Below are 21,734 nucleotides of genomic sequence, written 5' to 3'. Positions count from 1 at the left end.
TGCTTCATTTCCCCAGGATGACCGACGTGAGTCGAGATTAACACTTCGGCCACCAAGTTTAGCAACACCGTATGCTCCTGTTCAGAACTGGCAGCACCAGCCAGAGAAACTTATCTTTGAGTCTTGTGGCTATGAAGCTAACGTGAGTATATAGTCCTAGAATTAGCATTTTGCTTTGCACCATGCTACAATCAATAAACAAAATGTGTGTGGGACGATAAATGACGTACTCATTTCAGGCCTTAATACTTTTCAAATGGCAGTGCCACCTATCTGAAGCACTATTGTGCTTTAAGTTCTAAAAGTATTTGGAGTATAATGAATGAAGATGCTTGGAGCCAATTACCCACCAGGTATCATTATTGTTATTGTTCCCATTGACCGCACCACATTCCTTACTAGGCTAGTCTCTTAATTGCTCAGCCTAAGATACTCAATTGAACAGTGTACTTCACTTATTTCTTGCGAACAGTCACATTATGTACATAATTGTCATCAAAACCCTTTTATTTTATGAAGTGTAAGCCAACATTTCTGCCTCTGCTTCACCATCCTTTTTTATGCATGAAGATGTATAGTTCCTCTTGGATTACTTGTTGCTGATCTTGTGCTGATGTTACTTCTAATTAAGGGGACTAAAAACACTTCTCCAGAAACACTTAGTACTAGCTGATGTACAGTGGCATTGCTTATGGGTGTCTGGAGTCTAAAGTATGCTGTGATGTTTAGCTGCTAACCTTGACTGTCTTTAAGGCCACTGCTTAGGAACTTAGGGGGTGAAATTCCCCTAGAGGGCCATTTGGGGTGCTAAGTTTAAAAAAAAGTTTGCAAAGTTTTCAAACATTAATTAAATTCCCGTTTTTTTCTTCCAAGAGGGAAGTGGAGCGCTAAATCAAGCCTCCACTTGCCTGTTGGAGCGCAAGAGGCGGGCAATATCCCGATCCGGGACGAAGTGCTCAGCAGCGCCACGTGTGGCCAAGCGTGACACTGCTGTGTTGCAGGGGCTCTTCCCTGTATTAAAGGGAAGGTCCCCACGCTGTGAGCTCTGCAGGATTATTTTTAGATATGTGGGCCACCAGGGAGTGGGAGTGCCAGGCGATCAGCTCAGCACTCATGCAGAGTGCCAGGCTGACCGATCGCGGCACGGACGCCACGACCGGTGGCCAAAAATAAATATTTTTTTAAATCGGCAGATTTTTTTGGCCAGCCGCCCATCGCGCCTTTAAGTTACGCCCTAGGAGCAGCCGGCCTCAGTGTTTGCGACCCCTGCAGCAGTCGGTAACATCGCCTGGTGCTGCTACAGGGTGTGATTGTGAATTTTTCTTCCGGGTCGCTGCGCCCGGAGATGACAACATGATCTCCATGCACAGCGTGGGGACCTTCCCTTTAATGCAGGGAAGAGCCCCTGCAACGCGGCAGCGTCACGCTTGGCCACTTGTAGCGCTGCTGAGCACTTCGCCCCGGATCGGGACATTCCCCGCCTCTTGCGCTCCAACAGGCAAGTGGAGGCTTGATTTAGCGCTCCACTTCCCCCTTGGAAGAAAAAAATGGGAATTTAACTAATGTTTGAAAAGGTTAGCGCCATGCACAGCTGCCGCTAACCTCCTGCAGAGGTGCAAACGAGGGGAGTTTCACCCCCTTGCTGTGGAAAAGTGGCCTTAAAAAGACATAATGAGGAAAATTGCTGTTGGAAGCTTCCCTAGGTAGGCAGCTGCTTGGCTCCTCAGAGGTTAGGTTATCTGCAGGCCAAAAGAAACTACAGGAAACTCTTTTTTTTTATCCGGGACCGGCGTGGTGCCGGTTTATCAAAAAGTCCGGATTCCAGAGAGGTATTGTAAAAGGTACGAGAGCCACAGATCCAGGCGTCCCTGTTGCTATGCAACAGGTGCAGGAACCCCGGCCACGAGATCCAGGCGTCCCTGTTGCTATGCAACAGGTACAGGAACCCCGGTTACAGGGCCACAGATCCAGGAACGGCCACTGATGTGAAGTAAAACTTAACTGAATCTACTCCTGAATTTTGCCGGTTAACAGAGATTACTGGTTATTTGGGTGCCGGTAAATCGAGAGTTTCCTGTAGCAGGAAATAACTGCTTCCCCCCGCCCCCTCCTTTTGTAAGATTGTTCAGTTACACTTTGTGTTTTACAAAGTGCATGACTGAAGTGTGAAGCATGTGTTGGATGTAAGGTTTTTTTATAGCTTTACTTCTATAAATTTTGAAAGGCATGTGACTTATTCACTCCTCTCCCCAAAAAGTGTTGTAAAAAGTTTTAATTCAAAGAACATTTTACAGGATAATCCAAGGCAATTTACTTTTTGGAGCTATTATGAATAACTGTCTTCATTTGTTGCAGTATTTGGGTTCCATGCTGATTAAAGAGCTAAAGGGGACAGAATCAACACAAGATGCTTGTGCAAAGATGAGGGTTTGTATCTATTGGTCACAAATTGACACAGTATTTTGGACTAAACTATGTTTGAGTCTTTAATGTTTCCCCTGTGCTCTTGTCTAGAAATCTACTGAACAAATGAAAAAGATTCCAACTATTTTCCTCTCCATCACATACAAAGGTGTAAAATTTATTGATGCCTTCAACAAGGTACTTGTGGAATTATTAAGCGTCATTATTTTCATTGTATCTTATATATCCTGCCTTTCAATTGAATTTTTAGTTAATTTTCTTAGATTCATACAATTACAGAAAAATGCACATTAGATTTTACATTTGTTTTGCATTGGGTTGCCTATATATCGCTTGTCATCTTGTGAATGCAATAATATCCTATATATCTTTTAAAAGATTATTCTTACCACACTTAAATCTGACGCACGTAAAAAAGGACTGAGCTGTCTTGCCCTCTAGAAATGGCATGTTTATTATTGCATACTGAGTCTTGAACTGCCAATGGATTTATTCAATTCCCAGCAAAACACACTCAGGCGTTTTACTTCCTCATCTGTCCTGTTGACATTTAACAGCATTGTCATGCTCACTGCTATTTATTTATTGAAGTGCCTATTTCAAACTTGTTTGACTTGATATCTCATGACCTAATAATCGTTTTTCCATTTAATTTTGTATTCTAAGTTATTATGGAGTGATCGGCATAAGACCTAGAAATCGAGTGACTTCTTGCTCCACTCTCCCCACCCCCATTGCCCTTCAATTATTTTATGTTTTGCATAGAATGCAGATTATCCCAAGGGCAGATCGAGGTGTCATTTTCTTGTGTTTTTATCCATTCAGAATTATGAAAATGCAACGCAAAAGATGTGAAAACAAAATTCTGATACGCTTAATGTAAACTGCAATTGAGACCAATGTACAAATGCCTCCCGCAATGGGTTATGTGCATTGAAATTTTTTTTTTAATTCTTGGATATACCCCTATTAAGGATCTATTTATGCTGCCTATTCAATTGAATGCGCCCCACAATGTTCCAGTGTCAAATCATTGCAACCTGCTAATAGGTCTGTGTCTACATCTGCACCCATTACTTGCTTTCTGTCTGCCTGTGCCCCTCTCCTCCCTAGGTAAATTATCAGATTTTCTTATTTTGCTTTGGGTATCTTTGTACCCATACTAGTTGATGTTTCAGTGCATTGTTCATGGGTAGTCTGGGGTCTGGAGCGGCTACAATGGAGCTGTGTCTAAGCTAGATATTTTCTGGGTCCTTCCCTTTGGGGCAGCCAGCACGCTCAGCACGAAATGACTGGCTCTCATTTTTATACGATTGCTCGATTGTGATTTATTGCTGTTACAAGTGTGATGTATATTTTCCATGTGCGCCACTTTCAATGTCATGCTTTCAAGTGTGGGATAGGCAGCGTTCTTTTTCTTGCAAAATACAGAAATTCCTGTAAAGATAGATAAAAATGGCCAAAGCCAGTAACACTGTATATCTATATTAAACCGTGCAGTTCACTACATAAAGCAGTAGTGTAGGAACGACTCTGAAGGGTTATAGAAATATTTCTGCATTACGCCAGCAGAAACCCTCCATCAAACCAACATTATCGTTCTCTCACTGGTACTTCTCTTGTTTCTGTGAAGTCTACAAAGTGTCGTGAATCTCTCCTGATCTGGCTTAGGGTACAGATTTCCAGTTCCTGCTGACAGTTATTTCAAATTGTCTTTGCAGCTCTCGTGATCCAAACTATATTTTAAATGGCAGGCTGCCAGCTGAAGTTTGTCATTATATCACGCCATTAGTTCTACTACCTCCTAGAGATACGCTACAGCCGACAGTGTAAAATCTTTTGTTCTGTGCCACTGTAACAAACATATATTGATAGCAAAGCCAGACACAGTGACAGGGTCATTTATGTACACTTAAATGCTTTGTAGTTAGGACAAATTGAGCAACAAGAAAAGCCTTGATACTGGCAGATACTGCCCTTAAATTGTCCTTGCACTTTGCACAGAACAAATCAACATCCATGCTCCATGTTTCTGCAGCAATAAAAAAATAAACTAAAAGTGAAAGTTGCTTATAGTATATAGTCCAATATAGTACAGAGTATCATGTTCAGCTTGTAGAATAATAGGTCACAGGTTGGGTCTGTTTAGTTTCCATTCTCAGCCGAGTTGCTTCCCTGCCAAGAGTGGAGAATATGCAGGAAGAGGAAATGTCGAATGCACCACCTCTCCCATGCCACATTCATGGACCTTCTGGTGACTGGTTAATAGCAGCATTGATGGTACCTTGGTGCAGGCCACCTGCCCCATCCTCTTGGACAGACGATGGCCTAATTGATGAGAGTGCATGCTTTTGTAGGAGGCTAATATACCTGCCAGGGAGAATGGCACTAATTTAATCAAATGGCTTATGATATCAGAGCAACTTAATTAAATTACTATCTTGTTACTTTGCTGCCAGCCATCCTTTATGTATTTTTATATATGACTTGCTGGGTAAATTGAAAGTGACTTGTTCCAATAAGGTGTCACATACAGTAAATATGCTTGGCATAATTCCACAACCCCCGCCCCCCAGTTTCTTTGTTGTGGAGTTTTTTTTTCTAGAATGGAAAACTTTCCAAACCATTTAATAATGTTTGTTTTGTTTCATTAACAGAATATTATCGCCGAGCATGAAATCCGCAATATTTCCTGTGCTGCCCAGGACCCTGAAGACCTTTGTACATTTGCTTACATCACTAAAGACCTACAGACAAATCACCACTATTGCCATGTTTTCAGCACACTTGATGTAGTATGTCATTATTATTCTTTCATTCTCAAAAGAAGTAACTAAATGATGTTGTGCATTGTGCTGTCCTCCAGGCGGCATGACGGTAGCTTTCAATTTCTTTGTAATAGCTTGTCCCTGTGGCCAAATATGACCCCAACCCCTTTTCTTGGCTATCACTGACCAGCTTTGGTTTATGTTGCTATTTTTATCTGATCATTGAGCTGTATGCTTTGTTAATCATAAGAACATAAGAATTAGGAGCAGGAGTAGGCCATACGGCCCATCGAGCCTGCTCCGCCATTCAATTAGATCATGGCTGATCTTCGACCCCAACTCCACTTTCCCACCCTATCTCCATCCATATCCCTTGATTCCCCTAGAGTCAAAAAATCTATCTATCTCAGCCTTCAATCTATTCAATCATTCAGCATCCACAGCCCTCTGGGGCAGAGAATTCCAAAGATTCACAACCCTCTGAGTGAAGAAATTTCTCCTCATCTCAGTCTTAAATGGCTGACCCCTTATCCTGAGACTATGCCCCCTAGTCCTAGATTCTCCAGCCAGAGGAAACAACCTCTCAGCATCTACCCTGTCAATCCCCCTCAGAATCTTATATGTTTCAATGAGATCACCTCTCATTCTTCTAAACTCCAGAGAGTATAGGCCCATTCTACACAATCTCTCATCATAGGACAGCCCTCTCATCCCAGGAATCAATCTAGTAAACCTTCGTTGCACTGCCTCCAAGGCAAGTATGTCCTCCTTCAGATAAGGAGACCAAAATTGTGCACAGCACTCCATGTGTAGTCTCACCAATGTCCCGTATAATTGTAGTAAGACTTCCTCACTCTTGTACTCCAACCCCCTTGCAATAAAGGCCAACATGCCATTGGCTTTCCTAATTGCTTGCTGTACCTGCATGTTAACTTTGTGTTTCCTGTACGAGGACACCTAAATCTCTCTGAACACCAACATTTAATAGTTTCTCACCATTTAAAAAATATTCTGTTTTTCTATTCAATTTCAATTTTATTTATCACATAACTAAATACAAGAAGTGTAATCTAGTCAGTGAAATGCTTTTTTCTTGACGAGCCGAGAGCACCAAGCAGCGAGAGCATTTAGCTGCCTGGTACGCACAGAGCCCGCAAGGACGACAGCCATCTTCATCGGCGCCATCACAAAAAAACACATACCGACATATACACGCATACGTACTTTATAAATATAAAAAAAGCAGACATAAAATAAATAAAAGACGACAAAAAAAGACAGCACATAAAATGAACAAGCAATAATGTAAAAAAAAAGTAATTTCTACAGTAATTAAATTGATATTTCTACCCAGGCTTCTAGAATAATCTCTGGCTACAGGGTGGCCGCCCTGGGAGAACATCGTGAGGAACTCACAACTTATAATTAAATAAATTCAATTAATTAATTAATAAATCAATAAAATTAATAAATAAAGTGCTCCCTCAGTCTCTTTCGATGTTTCCATCTTGGTCTCTCTCGATGTTTCCTCTCAGTCTCTCTCGATGTTTCCTCTCAGTCTCTCTCAGTTTCCCCTCGGTCTCTCTCGATGTTTCCTCTCAGTCTTTCTCGATGTTTCCCCTCAGTCTCTCTCGATGTTTCCCCTCGGTCTCTCTCGATGTTTCCCCTCGGTCTCTCTCGATGTTTCCCCTCGGTCTCTCTCGATGTTTCCCCTCGGTCTCTCTCGATGTTTCCCCTCGGTCTCTCTCGATGTTTCCCCTCGATCTCTCTCGATGTTTCCCCTCGGTCTCTCTCGATGTTTCCCCTCGGTCTCTCTCGATGTTTCCCCTCGGTCTCTCTCGATGTTTCCTCTCGGTCTTTCTCGATGTTTCCCCTCAGTCTCTCTCGATGTTTCCCCTCGGTCTCTCTCGATGTTTCCCCTCGGTCTCTCTCGATGTTTCCCCTCGGTCTCTCTCGATGTTTCCCCTCGGTCTCTCTCGATGTTTTCTCTCGATGTTTCCCCTCGATCTCTCTCGATGTTTCCCCTCGGTCTCTCTCGATGTTTCCCCTCGGTCTCTCTCGATGTTTCCCCTCGGTCTCTCTCGATGTTTCCCCTCGGTCTCTCTCGATGTTTCCCCTCGGTCTCTCTCGATGTTTCCCCTCGGTCTCTCTCGATGTTTCCCCTCGGTCTCTCTCGATGTTTCCCCTCGGTCTCTCTCGATGTTTCCCCTCGGTCTCTCTCGATGTTTCCCCTCGGTCTCTCTCGATGTTTCCCCTCGGTCTCTCTCGATGTTTCCCCTCGGTCTCTCTCGATGTTTCCCCTCGGTCTCTCTCGATGTTTCCCCTCGGTCTCTCTCGATGTTTCCCCTCGGTCTCTCTCGATGTTTCCCCTCGGTCTCTCTCGATGTTTCCCCTCGGTCTCTCTCGATGTTTCCCCTCGGTCTCTCTCGATGTTTCCCCTCGGTCTCTCTCGATGTTTCCCCTCGGTCTCTCTCGATGTTTCCCCTCGGTCTCTCTCGATGTTTCCCCTCGGTCTCTCTCGATGTTTCCCCTCGGTCTCTCTCGATGTTTCCCCTCGGTCTCTCTCGATGTTTCCCCTCGGTCTCTCTCGATGTTTCCCCTCGGTCTCTCTCGATGTTTCCCCTCGGTCTCTCTCGATGTTTCCCCTCGGTCTCTCTCGATGTTTCCCCTCGGTCTCTCTCGATGTTTCCCCTCGGTCTCTCTCGATGTTTCCCCTCGGTCTCTCTCGATGTTTCCCCTCGGTCTCGATGTTTCCCCTCGGTCTCTCTCGATGTTTCCCCTCGGTCTTTCTCGATGTTTCCCCTCGGTCTCTCTCGATGTTTCCTCTCGGTCTTTCTCGATGTTTCCCCTCGGTCTCTCTCGATGTTTCCTCGCTCTCTCGATGTTTCCTCTCTCTCTCGCTGTTTCCTCTCTCTCTCGATGTTTCCTCTCTCTCTCGATGTTTCCTCTCGGTCTCTCTCGATGTTTCCCCTCGGTCTCTCTAGATGTTTTCCCCCTCTCTCTCTCTCGCTCTCTCTCTCGATGTTTCCTCTCTCTCGATGTTTCCTCTCTCTCTCTCTCTCTCTCTCGATGTTTCCCCTCGGTCTCTCTCGATGTTTCCTCTCAGTCTTTCTCGATGTTTCCCCTCGGTCTCTCTCGATGTTTCCTCTCGGTCTTTCTCGATGTTTCCCCTCGGTCTCTCTCGATGTTTCCTCTCGGTCTTTCTCGATGTTTCCCCTTGGTCTCTCTCGATGTTTCCTCGCTCTCTCGATGTTTCCTCTCTCTCTCGATGTTTCCTCGCTCTCTCGATGTTTCCTCTCTCTCTCGATGTTTCCTCTCTCTCTCGATGTTTCCTCTCAGTCTCTCTCGATGTTTCCCCTCGGTCTCGCTCGATGTTTTCCCCCCCTCTCTCTCTCTCTCTCTCTCTCTCTCTCGATGTTTCCTCTCTCTCTCTCGATGTTTCCTCTCTCTCTCTCTCTCGATGTTGCCTCTCTCTCTCTCTCTCTCTCGATGTTTCCTCTCTCTCTCTCGATGTTTCCTCTCTCTCTCTCTCTCGATGTTTCCCCTCGGTCTCTCTCGATGTTTCCCCTTGGTCTCTCTCGATGTTTCCTCTCTCTCTCGATGTTTCCTCTCTCTCTCGATGTTTCCTCTCAGTCTTTCTCGATGTTTCCTCTCTCTCTCGATGTTTCCTCTCAGTCTTTCTCGATGTTTCCCCTCGGTCTCTCTCGATGTTTCCCCTCGGTCTCTCTCGATGTTTCCCCTCGGTCTCTCTAGATGTTTTCCCCCTCTCTCTCTCTCGATGTTTCCTCTCTCTCTCTCGATGTTTCCTCTCTCTCTCTCTCTCGATGTTTCCCCTCGGTCTCTCTCGATGTTTCCCCTCTCTCTCTCTCGATGTTTCCCCTCTCTCTCTCTCGATGTTTCCCCTCGGTCTCTCTCGATGTTTCCCCCTCGGTCTCTCGATGTTTCCCCTCGGTCTCTCTCGATGTTTCCCCCTCGGTCTCTCTCGATGTTTCCCCTCGGTCTCTCTCGATGTTTCCCCTCGGTCTCTCTCGATGTTTCCTCTCGGTCTCTCTCGATGTTTCCTCTCGGTCTCTCTCGATGTTTCTCCTCGGTCTCTCTCGATGTTTCTCCTCGGTCTCTCTCGATGTTTCCCCTCGGTCTCTCTCGATGTTTCCCCTCGGTCTCTCTCGATGTTTCCCCCTCGGTCTCTCTCGATGTTTCCCCTCAGTCTCTCTCGATGTTTCCTCTCGGTCTCTCTCGATGTTTCTCCTCGGTCTCTCTCGATGTTTCCCCTCGGTCTCTCTCGATGTTTCCCCTCGGTCTCTCTCGATGTTTCCCCCTCGGTCTCTCTCGATGTTTCCCCTCGGTCTCTCGATGTTTCTCCTCGGTCTCTCTCGATGTTTCTCCTCGGTCTCTCTCGATGTTTCCCCTCGGTCTCTCTCGATGTTTCCCCTCGGTCTCTCTCGATGTTTCCCCCTCGGTCTCTCTCTCGATGTTTCCCCTCAGTCTTTCTCGATGTTTCCCCCTCGGTCTCTCGATGTTTCCCCTCGGTCTCTCTCGATGTTTCCCCTCGGTCTCTCTCGATGTTTCCCCTCGGTCTCTCTCGATGTTTCCCCTCGGTCTCTCTCTCCCTGTTTCCCCTTATTCTTCTACCAAAGTGAATAACCTCACATTTCCCCACATTATACTCTATCTGCCACCTTATTGCCCACTCACTTAACCTGTCTCTATCCCTTTGCAGGCTCTTTGTGTCTTCCTCATATCTTACTTTCCCACCTGGCTTTGTATCGTCAGCGAACTTGGATACATTGCACTCGGTCCCTTCATCTAAGTCATTAATGTAGATTGTAAATAGCCAAGGCCCAAGCACTGATCTTTGTGGCACCCCACTAGTTATAGCTTGCCAACCAGAAAATGACCCGTTTATCCCTACTCTGTTTTCTGTCTGTTAACCAATCCTCTATCCATTCTAATATGTTACCCCCAACCCCATGAGTCCTTATCATGCTTAGCAAACTTTTATGTGGCACCTTATCGAATGCCTTTTGAAAATCCAAATATACTACATCCACTGGTTCCCCTTTATCTATCATGCTAGTTACATCCTCAAAAAACTCGAATAAGTTTGTTAAACACGATTTCCCTTTCATAAAACCATGTTGACTCTACCTAATCATATTATGATTTTCTAAGTGCCCTGTTACCACTTCCTTAATAATGGATTCCAGCATTTTCCTAACGACTGTTATCAGGTTAACTGGCCTGTAGTTCCATGTTTTCTCTCTCCCTCCTTTCTTGGAATAGCGGGATTACATTTGCTACCATCCATTCCGCTGAGACCGTTCTAGAATCTAGGGAATTTTGGAAGATCACAACCAATGCATCCACTATCTCTGCAGCCACCTCTTTTATAACCCTAGGATGTAGGCCGTCAGGTCCAGGGGATTTGTCAGCTTTTAGCCCATTAGTTTCTCAAGTATCTTTTCTCTACTGATATTAATTGCTTTAAGTTCCTCACTCTCATCAGCCCCTTGGTTCCTCACTATTCCTGGACAAATTAGGTACAATTTGGTGAAGGTTATGGCTATTGTTTATATAATTGTTAATAAATTTGAAATCTTCCGTTTGCAGTTTTGAAAAGCTTTAATATTTCACCACTTCCCATTCAAAACCATCAGATGAGGTGTGCTATTCAAGATTGCATGACTACAGCCAAATGATGTAGCATAATGCCAACTTGGGCACGGGGCTTGATGAAAACAGGAATATTGCAAGATGAGGCTCTCCAATAGCCATGCTCCCCCCCCCCCCCCCCCCCCCCCCCCGGTTAAAAAGAAACTCCATCTAAAGTGTAAAGAGCTATTATTATACAAGTCACAGGTCATTTTTTTAAGAAATTCACCGTGAGGTAGTTGCTCTTCTGATTGGGGCTGCCACATCCTTAAGTGTTTTCCAAGGCTAGGTACATGAACATGATTTGTCATCAACAGCTCTAGCCCCTCCTGCTACTCTCAGAAAGCATTGAACAGCAGGGTGTACTTGGAGCTAAGGCTAAGCAACATTTTTCCTCCTCTAGTGTTGGAAATAGGCGAAGGTGGGAGCTCTGTAGAAGATGTTTTGTGTTTCGTAAAACACATGTCCAGCATATATTTCAAACGAGCTCTTTAGAATAAAGGCATTGCAGTGTCTTGTGCCAGAGTACTCCCTGATGTAAAACCTTTACCAAGTTTCAGTTTCCATCCATAATACAGGAAACTTTCTGGTATCCGGCACGGACGGGACCGACGTGGTGCCGGTTCAGCAACAATTCCGGATAACCGAATGCTATAGTAAAAGATACGGACCTTAGAGCTCTGTATAAAGCAACAAAGCTAAGGTCCACAAGTTGCAAGCGTCTCTGTAGCTTAGTAACCGCTGCAGCCAAACCCTTGCCTTCCTCCATTTGTTGCTGTGCAAGTAATAAAAGTTACCTGAAACCGACTCCTGAATTTTGCCGGTTAACCGACATTTCTGGTTATTTAGGGGCCGGTTAATCAAAGTTTCCTGTAATATATAAAACTGCTTTTGTGATTTTTACAACCTGGATTCAGCCTGGTGGAGTCCTTTTGTGACTAATTCTTTGATATATATGTCCTTGCACGGTGAGTGCAATGCAGACTATGACTGTGTATAATTAGATAAGCGATAATGCCTGTTTTGTTTTCAAATTGTATTTATATAGTGGCAATATTCATTCACCACGTTACTGCATTCGGTTATAAATCATCCACATCCTGTATGGTCAGCAGGCTTGAGTGTAGCACCATAGGAAGGACTGTGCTCAGATTTGACCATAGGAATTCACAATTTGGACACCTTATATTAAAATAGATTGGTGTTTTACAGATTGATTAATAGGGGTTTGATTTGTTAAGATCACTATATAATAAAATGACTAAGAACACAGTAGAAATTACTCTATAACATGGTATTGAAACTTGAAATAAAAACTAAAATAATATCTCATTCATTGCTTTATTTTTTGTTCCCAGAATTTAACGTATGAAATAATCCTTACACTAGGACAGGCATTTGAAGTGGCCTACCAGCTTGCACTGCAAGCCCAGAAACCACCTCAGAAGTCTTTTTCCACAGCTGAGATGGAGTCTGCGGAGGTGAGGTCTTCTAAACCAGTCCCCAAACCACGATCCAGCATGAGAAAATCTACTGTGAGTATCCACAAATCCTCAAGTGTTGAAGATGTAATTCAATCTGTAATACACACAGTAGGCTCTTAATGTGATTTAACAAAATTGATGAAACTCTGAATTGTTGCAAGAGAAATATATACTTCAGGAAGGCATTATTGGGTTTAGATTCTGGATAGTGACCCTGTAAATGTGACTTTCTTTTAATTGTCAGGATTATTAAGGCATGTTGTATGGGCAAATGCAACTTGTAGCAACATATACATTCTGTTCCACCAGATTGGGCTTTTGTCAGTAAAATGCTTGCGTACAGTAGTAATTCTTTATGTAGAGCACTTTGATAGGATAAAAGTTGACCCCACTGTCTCCACACGACAGTAGTCACTGTTTCAACCGGGAACAAAGACTGAATAGTTTAAGACACCGAAATCTGTTGCCACCATCAAGGTGCCTTTGATAAAAGGTGAACAGTCTGCCAGTGCATTGTTCTTTGTCGAGTTCCCCAAGCAACAGCCAACCAAAGCCCCCATGCCATTCGAAGCTAAGATTCAAGCTCAGGCTTTCATCCAGTGCTTAATTAGCTACTGAGCCACCCTAACTTGAGTGTTTCTCTTGCGGAAGGGTGCAGACATATCATTGGGATTGAGTGGAGGGAGCTTTACTTTATATCTAGCCAGCGCTATACTTGTCTGGGGAGTGCTGAATATTGACATTAGGTATCTGAAATAGGAAAATGTCCTATTCACCAGTGCCAACATCCCTCACCTTGATGAATACAAATCTTCTCCACAGAAATAATAAACTGACTTCAGTGTTATAAAAAAAACTGAACAAATAGTAAAAAGCTCATTTACATTTGAGCTTGCTTAAAAATTGTTGTGACTTTGTGCTCCATTGCTCTGATCTGTATAATACATTAGTGACCGGTGGCAGTTGATCAATAAATGAGTGGGTTCGATTAATACATTTTTCTGCTGATTTAGAAAGCTGGATTTTACACTACGCTGTAACTGGGTTCACTAATGACTCTGCTGTCGTTTCTTGCCAAATGAACTAGGTGCAGCCACCTAATAGCAGATGCTGTTACTGTCACACGTGCACTACTCACAGGCCTTCGCTTCCGCCTCTACCGCTGCATTCGTTCAGCCAAGGAGTTCAGGTTTCTCTCTCTATATTTATATATATCGCTGTTTCTTTCCAATGTACTCACTTACATTCCCATTCATGCATGGTGCCACCAGCATTAAAATAGGCATTGAAAATATTCATTACTGGGGGCTAAATTTCTAGATCTACTCAGTTTCTAATGTACATTTTGATATTTCTGGAAGTAACAAGAAGATACAATAAGAACTATTTATAGTATGTGGCACTAGGTATGGAGCATTTATATTAGGAAATAAGTCAGTCTAAATCAGAGTCTCATGAGATTTGAAAGTGTACTCGCGCTTTGTAAAATTTAACTGCAATTTTTCTCAAATGAAATTGAGAATATTACATTCTAGAAATAAACACAAAGGAACTGAAGAAATGTGGAAATTCTTTGGCATTAGAAGACACACAAATGATTTAATCATGGAAATTACAGCACAGAAGGAGTCCATCATGCCCATGCGGGTGCTCGTTCTTCAACCACAACTTTCGGCTAATCCCATTGCCTGCATCTTTTTAAATTCTTCCCTCCTTTTTATATTCTTCCTTCTCCCTTTTATATTCTTCCTTTTCAAACACTTGTCCATTCCTTTTTAAGTGATTAATCTATATGGGATTTGAATGCCAATATTTAATTCCTCACAATCAATCTGCATCCCCGTAAATGAAATTTTAGTGTAATATTGACCAATGTCCATTGCAGTAGATAGACCAGATTTTTAGCGCTCTGTAGCAAAGTAGAATAAAGTGATTTTCATAAGAGGTTAGTCTACACTTACTGGATTCTATGTAACAAACTTAAAGTGATGGTGTTGATAAATTTTTAAAATAAAGTGGATGCATCACCTTGAGGGGGGTACTTGGGAGCAGGTGTTGTGTTCGCCAATCATTTTAAATCGAAGATAAATTGTGACGTGAATTTTATTTATTTATGAATATCTGTTTGAAGTTGTAGTGCAGGAATACCGAGTAACAGATAGCAAAACTCATTAATGTTCGTTTTCTGAATTTAGCCCCTTCCATTTACATTTGTATTAGTCTGTGCAACAAATAGACATGAACATGTGCAAAGATTCTTTCATGAGTCGGTCTTTTTTGTTGCCTTGTGTGAACTGCATTTATCAAGCACTTTGAGCTTCCTATTTACTGCTTTATTGTTGCCTTAGTGTTCAGTTTGGTCCATGATTTTGGGGAGGGGTAAGTTACCCCTTAGGGTGCCAAACAGCTGTCTCTTTTTCCTTGCCTCTGTCTTGGGTGAATGTGACAAAGAATCAATCTGCTCCTGACTTGAGATTCAGGTTCTGAATTCGATCTTTTTCTGCTTCTCCAGAGGAACCTCCTGTTTGCCATTTTTACCTTGCAGAATCTAGGTTCGTGCTGATAACAGCAGTTTATAGTGAATCTTTTGCTTGCTCTTTTAGATTTTCTTCCTCAATTTTTTATGTTGCAAATGCTCACTGACCTCTGATGCAAGTACTGGTAATGATCAAAAAGAAAGACTTGCATTTATATAGCGCCTTTCACGACCACCGGATGTCCCATGGTGCTTTACAGCCAATTAAGTACTTTTTTGAAGTGTAGTCACTGATGTAATGTAGGAAATGCAGCAGCCAATTTGCGCACAGCAAGCTCCCACAAATAGCAATGTGATAATGACCAGATGTAATCTGTTTTTGTGATGTTGATTGAGGGATAAATATTGGCCAGAATACGGGGATAACTCTCCTGCTCTTCTTCGAAATAGTCCACCTGAGAGAACAGACCAGGCCTCGGTTTAACGTCTCATCCGAAAGACAGCACCTTCGACAGTGTAGCGCTCCCTCAGTACTGCACTGGAGTGTCAGCCTAGATTTTTGTGCTCAAGTCTCTGATAACCTTTTGACTCAGGCGAAGGTGCTACCAACTGAGCCACTGCTGACACATTTGCATATAAAGTAGGACCAATGCTCAAGATAAAGAAGGAAATAAGAAAAATTACACGCTCCCTGCACTCCAAGCATCACCTGCTGATCAGCTCATGGGCGGGACTGAAATAAGCTATAATAAATTTGTCCATTTGCATATTGCATTAATTTGATATAACTGCTGCTACTCAGGGTTTGGTTCCACAGCACCATGGGCAACAGACAGTTGTTTAAAGCATGACTTTTGTGTCTAGCTGTCAGACCTTCCTAAATAGGTGAGGAAGATCCGTACAGACCAAAAGAATTTGCGTTGCTCCTCCAGCAGTATCTACCTCCAAAGGTGACTTGGAGAATACCTCTTCAAGTAGGCCTCTAATTCACTGGAGGTGGTATCACTGAAATTGAGCTGGCCCTGGCAGCAGCACTGTAAGGTAAGTGCCGCATGGCCAGATGTACAATTCTGAGGGGGAAAAAAAGTTTGCTTTAGGGGAGGGAGCAATTTAAAGGGCAAAAGATGGGAGCTGATAGGTCAAAACTCCCAAATAACACAGTTTGGATAGTTTCACATGTTCTGAAGGGATCTCAACTGAGAACTGTTTCCAGGAGAAAAACAAATGGCAGAACCAGCCTTGTCATACCAAATAATAACCGTCAGACAAGTATTGATCGGCACTAATGGTACCTATGGAGAAGTCCATGTCCAAAAGCATTTACAGCCAATGAAGTACTTTTTTGAAGTGCAGTCACTGATGTAATGTGGGAAATGCAGCAGCTAATTTGCGCACAGCAAGGTCCCATAAACAGCAATGAGATAATGACCAGATAACTTTTGGCGATGTAGGTTGAGGGATAAATATTGGTCCCCTGCTCCTCTTCGCAATAGTGCCATGGGATCTTTTACATCCACCTGAGGGGGCATACGGGACCTCGGTTTAACGTCTCATCCGAAAGACGACAACTCCCTCAGTACTGCACTGGAGTGTCATCCTAGAATTTTTGTGCTCAAGTCCCTGGTATGGGAGTTGAACCCACAACCTTCTGCCTCAAGTGAGAGTGCAACCAGTGAGCCACAGCTGACGCAGCTGGAGAATGACAGGTGACGGCAGAAACCATTTCGAGGGAAAACTTGAAAATTGCATAGTTAATGATTTTGACAGTTTATATGTAGATCATACAAGAAGATACTTTGACATGTAAGGCTAGTGCCTCTATAATTTTTAACTTTGTTCTGGTGCTGGTGTCAGTGTAATGCTTACACAGATGACTCATCACTAGTGCAAGTAATTTATCTCAAACCCACTCAGAAAACAGCAAAATTGCAATACTCTGGTTGCAAATCACACCGTATGCTGTAAGTATAGAATTCACAGGTTGTTGCACCAACACAAATCATTTTAAGTTTGTGATTGCCAAATATGCAACTTCAGCATTGATGTTGCGTATTTATTAATACGAGTAATAGGAAAGTTACAGGATTCTGTCGTTCAATGCGCTCTGGACTCCTAAGGGACGTGTGACCATGTGCATGGCTTAACTGACTGCTGATGTGGTCTTCATACCAGATCTTAAATTGCACAGTGGAATCGGAACAAGTAAACAGTAGTATGTTATAGTAAAACACTGACATTTATAGTTCCTATTTGAGACTATATTTTACCAGCATATTTTGCAAAAACAAAATGGAAAAAGACACAATAGTGAGAACCAGCTGTTGCGTTTGCAGTCCTTATTAGGCCTCATTCATCATCATCATCATGAGAGTATTCTGAAGTTAGTAGCTAAATCCTCTAGCTACATTCACTTTTTATTTTATTGTTATTCAGTGTTGTAGCTCATTTTGATTGGGAAGAAACTACATTTAACTGAAGTTAATTCTCCTTTTATTGTTTTGAAAAAGGTGCCATTTATGGATGGCCCTTGGGAGCTGAAGTGCACTAACATGTATGGTGGTATCATTCTAATGGGACAAGTAAGCCTGCAGAATTTGCCTTGTGTTGCAGAGCACATTCTTAGACACTTTTAACAGAGAAGCCCATTTGTCTTCAGCTCTGTCCTTCCAGGTTTTTCATGCATATCCACTCCTTACCAGTAATACATAAGAGGGATTTTTTTTTTTTTTTTTTTAAGTCTCAACCATTTGGGTTTTACTCACCGTTTTATACTGTTTTTCTGTGGTTTGCATTGCTCTTCTGCAAAAGTTACAGTGGACAAGCAGGACAACACCTGCAGAAATCCACCCCACAAGTCTGTATGTTGATTAAAGCCCTAAATTATTACCTCATTGGATTGTCAGCAAACTTCAGTGCACTTCTCATCAGATTTGGATTGTTTATTAAATGCACTTCGCAGGAACAGCCTGCATTCCAGTATATTTTGCATTGTCTCACACATTTGTCTTGCTTTTGTAGATTGACTCTATTGAGCAAGATTCTCAATCGCACGGCAGTGTGGCATGGATAGCTGACTCCAAGCAGGACTCCAAGAGGACAATCAGTACAAAGTATGAAACCACCATTTTCTGACCACCTGGTGTTCCTGCTTCTACTCTGTGCCTTTGCACTGTGAACCTGTTCCACTTCCCCGCTTCCTATGGCGGGCCTCAAAGCTGCTTTCACTCTCTTTCCCAAAGGGAACTTTGTACTCGAGTTTCCTGTACTGTACTCTATAGTTCAACTACAGCTGCCTTCAGAAGTCCTGGTGATCTTTCAGCTAATTAAAAAAAAAACTCTGAAAATTACTTGGGAATCTTATTCCACGCCTGAGCTTTGAAATACTCTAACCTCCCAGCACTGTGAGCTACTGCACTGTTACTTAATTCACCCAAATGCTACTAAAAGGCATATGTCAGTGTTGCATGCATTAGCACCTGGGCCTGTTGCATCTTTTCCAGAACCACACATCTTCAGTAGGTACTATTGGTTGGGTGTTTCTGCTGATGGATCTAATGTGCTTTTAACAAACTGCATATCCTTTTAGCTTTCTTTCTTAAACACTTTGATTTAAACAAATTCACAACACATGCCTCATCCAAACTGGTTGAAGAAAGATGCAGTATGGTTCAGCCAAATTGGTTTAAATTAATAAAAAATAAATCCTTATTCTGATTTTTTTTTACAGTGTTTCTTCTACCACACAAAAAGAAATTAAGATTTGGCTACTTTTTTTTTAATGACTGAAAAGGCTGACTGACCTCTAGCCACAATTGGCTACAACATTTTGTTTTTAATTTTTTACTTCAGGATGGGGCATTTCTGAAAAAATCAAGGTTTTTAATAAGGTTACAGAAACGCTTACCGTAGCAAATACATTAAGAAACAGATGTGCCATTTCGCTTTTATAAGTGATCAAAAATATTGCAATTTCTGAGATCTCTCAGAACTGTAGCTCTGGCCTATTTCCAACCACTAAGTGTTTGCCATTTATAGTCGTCTTCTTTTAATTCCAAGTTGCTTTATTCAAATTATCTGATCACTCATATTTAGGCTCTAACTTCCCATTGTATTATTTATGTTGCTTAATTCAAATTATTGGATCATTCAGATTTCTTTAAGCACAAAAACAATTTTGAATTATCAGGAGTACACTAGAATTGTACATACTGGGTACTACCATACAGCTTGTACCCAGTATTTATATACACTTTGGATGCTCCTGTGTTATCGTATGTCATCCATCACTGTGTGGAATTCTTGATTTCTTTCTCCATGGCTCGGTTACATTCTTTTTTAGAATTTGTGAACGGGACATTTTAGAATCTTTAAATCTCACTGGTAAAACTTTTTCAGTTGTATTCATCCCTTTTCACTTATTTTGTGCTTAGAAGACTTCACTTTCAGAGTGAACCGTGTTCTTTCACTGTCTGTAATTGAGACTGGTAACAGCCGTACTTTTCGCCTGCAAAGATTCTGTCTAAATGCGGGAGACACACAGCAAATCAGTCAGCGTCTGTGTAGAGAACAGACAAGTTAACACTTCCGATTTGAAGGAGCGCCAATGCCCAAAACGTTACCTCGTCTGTTCTCTCCAGGGAGCCTGACTGTCCTGCTGAGTGTTTCCAGCATTTTCTGTCTTTGTTTCAGATTTCCAGCATCTGCAGTATTTTGGTTTTTCACTCTCTAATGGCCCAAAATTTGCAATCAGTGGCTTCCCCGCGGGTGGATGCCTCCGGAACCTGTACAAAATCTACGAATTTACCTGGTGACCTGGGAGGTATGGAGACTTGCGATCCTGGGCCTCTCTGGGTCCGCGCGGGCAGAGGCCCAAGTATCCATGGGGCGCAGGCGGTTCGCAAGTGCCCCTGGGATCACGTGGGCCGGCCCAACCAATAAAAGAAGGGAATCCCCATTCATACTTATGGGAGTTGCGTACATACGGAAACCCCATAAGTATGAATGGGGATCACTTTTAATAAAAAAAAAAAAAAAATACACCAACACATGACACTTTTTTTTAATTACACATTTAAAATTAATTAAAATGCCATTTAAACAAAAATTTCATTTTTTGAAAAAAAATTATATGTTTTAACAGGGCTAAAAATAAACTTACCTTATTGGACAGGGTTTTTAATGTATAAATGAGTGATAACATTTTATTTTTATATTTTTTATTAAAACACTTATGCTGGTAAAAGCAGGCCTTATGCCTGCTTTCACCAGTTGTAAGAATTTCACGGGCATTCAGCGAGCGGAAGTTGGGCAAATAGCGCAACTCTCTGCCCGCGGAGGCCCTTCTCCCGGAGATGCGGAGGACCTGGCAAGAAGATTCTTGACAGATCGCAAGTTCCGGGTTTTAGCGCATGCACTTCGCATGCCTAAACCCAGAACTTGTGCGGCCCCTACGGGCGCGTAAACAGCTCGTAAGCACCCATAGGGGTCGCAAAATATGGCCCAATGATTTGTTAGGTACAGGAAACTTTGTGCTATCCGGCACCCATGGGACCGAGCTACTGCCGTTTTTTTAAAAGCTCCGGATAGACCAGCATCAATGTTATCAGATAGGAGCTTTTCATCGCAGTATCTGACCACAAACACTGTTGCAACAGCTTGTAAACACTCGGCTCGTGGCTTGGAAGCATCTCTGAAGCTGTTGCTAAGATACAGAGACGCTTTCTAGAGCCTGCTGTGTCTGACCACAAACACTGTTGCTCAGCAACAGCTTGTAAACACTCGGCCCAGTAGCTTGGAAGCGTCTCTGAAGCTGTTGCTAAGCGACAAAGACGCTTTCCAGAGCCTGCCTGTGAAAAGCAGAAAAAAAAACCTAACCAAAACAGCTGCTGATTTCTGCCGTTAGATCAAAGTTGCCGGACATTCAACTTCCGGATAGCACAAAGTTTCCTGTAAATTGAAACAAAATTATTTTGCATTTCAGGAGTTCTGGCCATTGCAAAGAATTTACAAAAAAATAATTGTTACATCAACTATTAATTTCCTATGGTCAAGCAGATTTTAAAATGGACGCATTATTTGGCAACATTAAGCAGACTATTATGATACCAGCTTCATAACAGAGTTACAATTTGCCACGAGCCCAGCTTTTAGTTTAGTTCTTTTATCGTGATAATCCCCATGAGAAATGGATTTTCGATAAATATTAAGCAGTCCACAAACAATCTGGCTGGAAGTTTCCTATTGGCCAGTGTTAGATACAGCAATGCGTGCAAGTTGTCTTATCCATGGATAGCTAATGAGGAAACTAGTTTCCAGTATTGATGTTCTGTCTGTAGATGCCACTAACACATTTAGTAATACAGTATTTTGCTATTTTACAAAGCATGTTGAAAACATTTGCAGCAGAGGGAGGGCTGGGAAGACCCTCCAAACCGATTTCCAACCTGCCTGCAGCACTAAAATTACCCTAGTCAAAATCGCCAACAAATCCTCTGTGACTGTGGTTCACTGCCCCCTCCCTCATTGATCGCTCTGCAATTTTCGACTGCTCCATTCTCTTCCACCTGCTTTTCTTTCATAGCATCCTATATGATCCCATTGCAGCCTACTTAAATGATTTTTCTTCCTGTGCCTGTACGGTAAATGGTCCCCTCCTAGTGATCATTTACACTGTGCCCCTTAGCAATATAAATCTACAACCATTTGACAACACTCAACTCTGCCATTCTGCTACCACAATTGACGCAAAGACCATTGCTGTCCTTTTTGATTGCCTACCCAACATCAACACTTATAGAATCATAGAAACTTGCAGCACGGAAGGGGGCCATTCAGCCCATCATGTCTATGCTGGCTGAAAAAGAGCAATCCAGACTAATTCCATTTTCCAGCTCTTGGTCCGTAGCCTGGTACGACACTTCAAGTGCATAT

General features: G+C 42.7%; 1 protein-coding gene across 13 annotated transcripts in view; it reads left to right on the top strand.

Moving 5' to 3' along the window:
- anks1ab (ankyrin repeat and sterile alpha motif domain containing 1Ab) overlaps nt 1–21,734 on the top strand; it is a 440,627-nt gene that overhangs the window by 406,059 nt on the left and 12,834 nt on the right. For 8 of the 13 annotated variants that reach the window (XM_086011497.1, XM_086011496.1, XM_086011495.1 and 5 more), the window contains 7 exons: nt 17–142; nt 2,356–2,427; nt 2,515–2,601; nt 5,082–5,219; nt 12,203–12,379; nt 13,416–13,517; nt 17,823–17,914. In XM_086011497.1, coding sequence (XP_085867623.1) covers nt 17–142; nt 2,356–2,427; nt 2,515–2,601; nt 5,082–5,219; nt 12,203–12,379; nt 13,416–13,517; nt 17,823–17,914 — 794 coding nt within the window. Of the gene's footprint in view, nt 1–16; nt 143–2,355; nt 2,428–2,514; nt 2,602–5,081; nt 5,220–12,202; nt 12,380–13,415; nt 13,518–17,822; nt 18,432–21,734 lie in introns of those variants that run through there. The other 5 variants (XM_086011494.1, XM_086011505.1, XM_086011499.1 and 2 more) reach the window with 5 other exon arrangements.

Source organism: Somniosus microcephalus, chromosome 18 (genome assembly GCF_052327205.1).
Source record: "Somniosus microcephalus isolate GS21.2 chromosome 18, FLI_Smic_1.0, whole genome shotgun sequence".
NCBI lineage: Eukaryota > Metazoa > Chordata > Chondrichthyes > Squaliformes > Somniosidae > Somniosus > Somniosus microcephalus.
The sequence above is the reverse complement of the archived record's forward strand: the minus strand, read 5'-3'. Positions and strand labels throughout refer to the sequence as shown.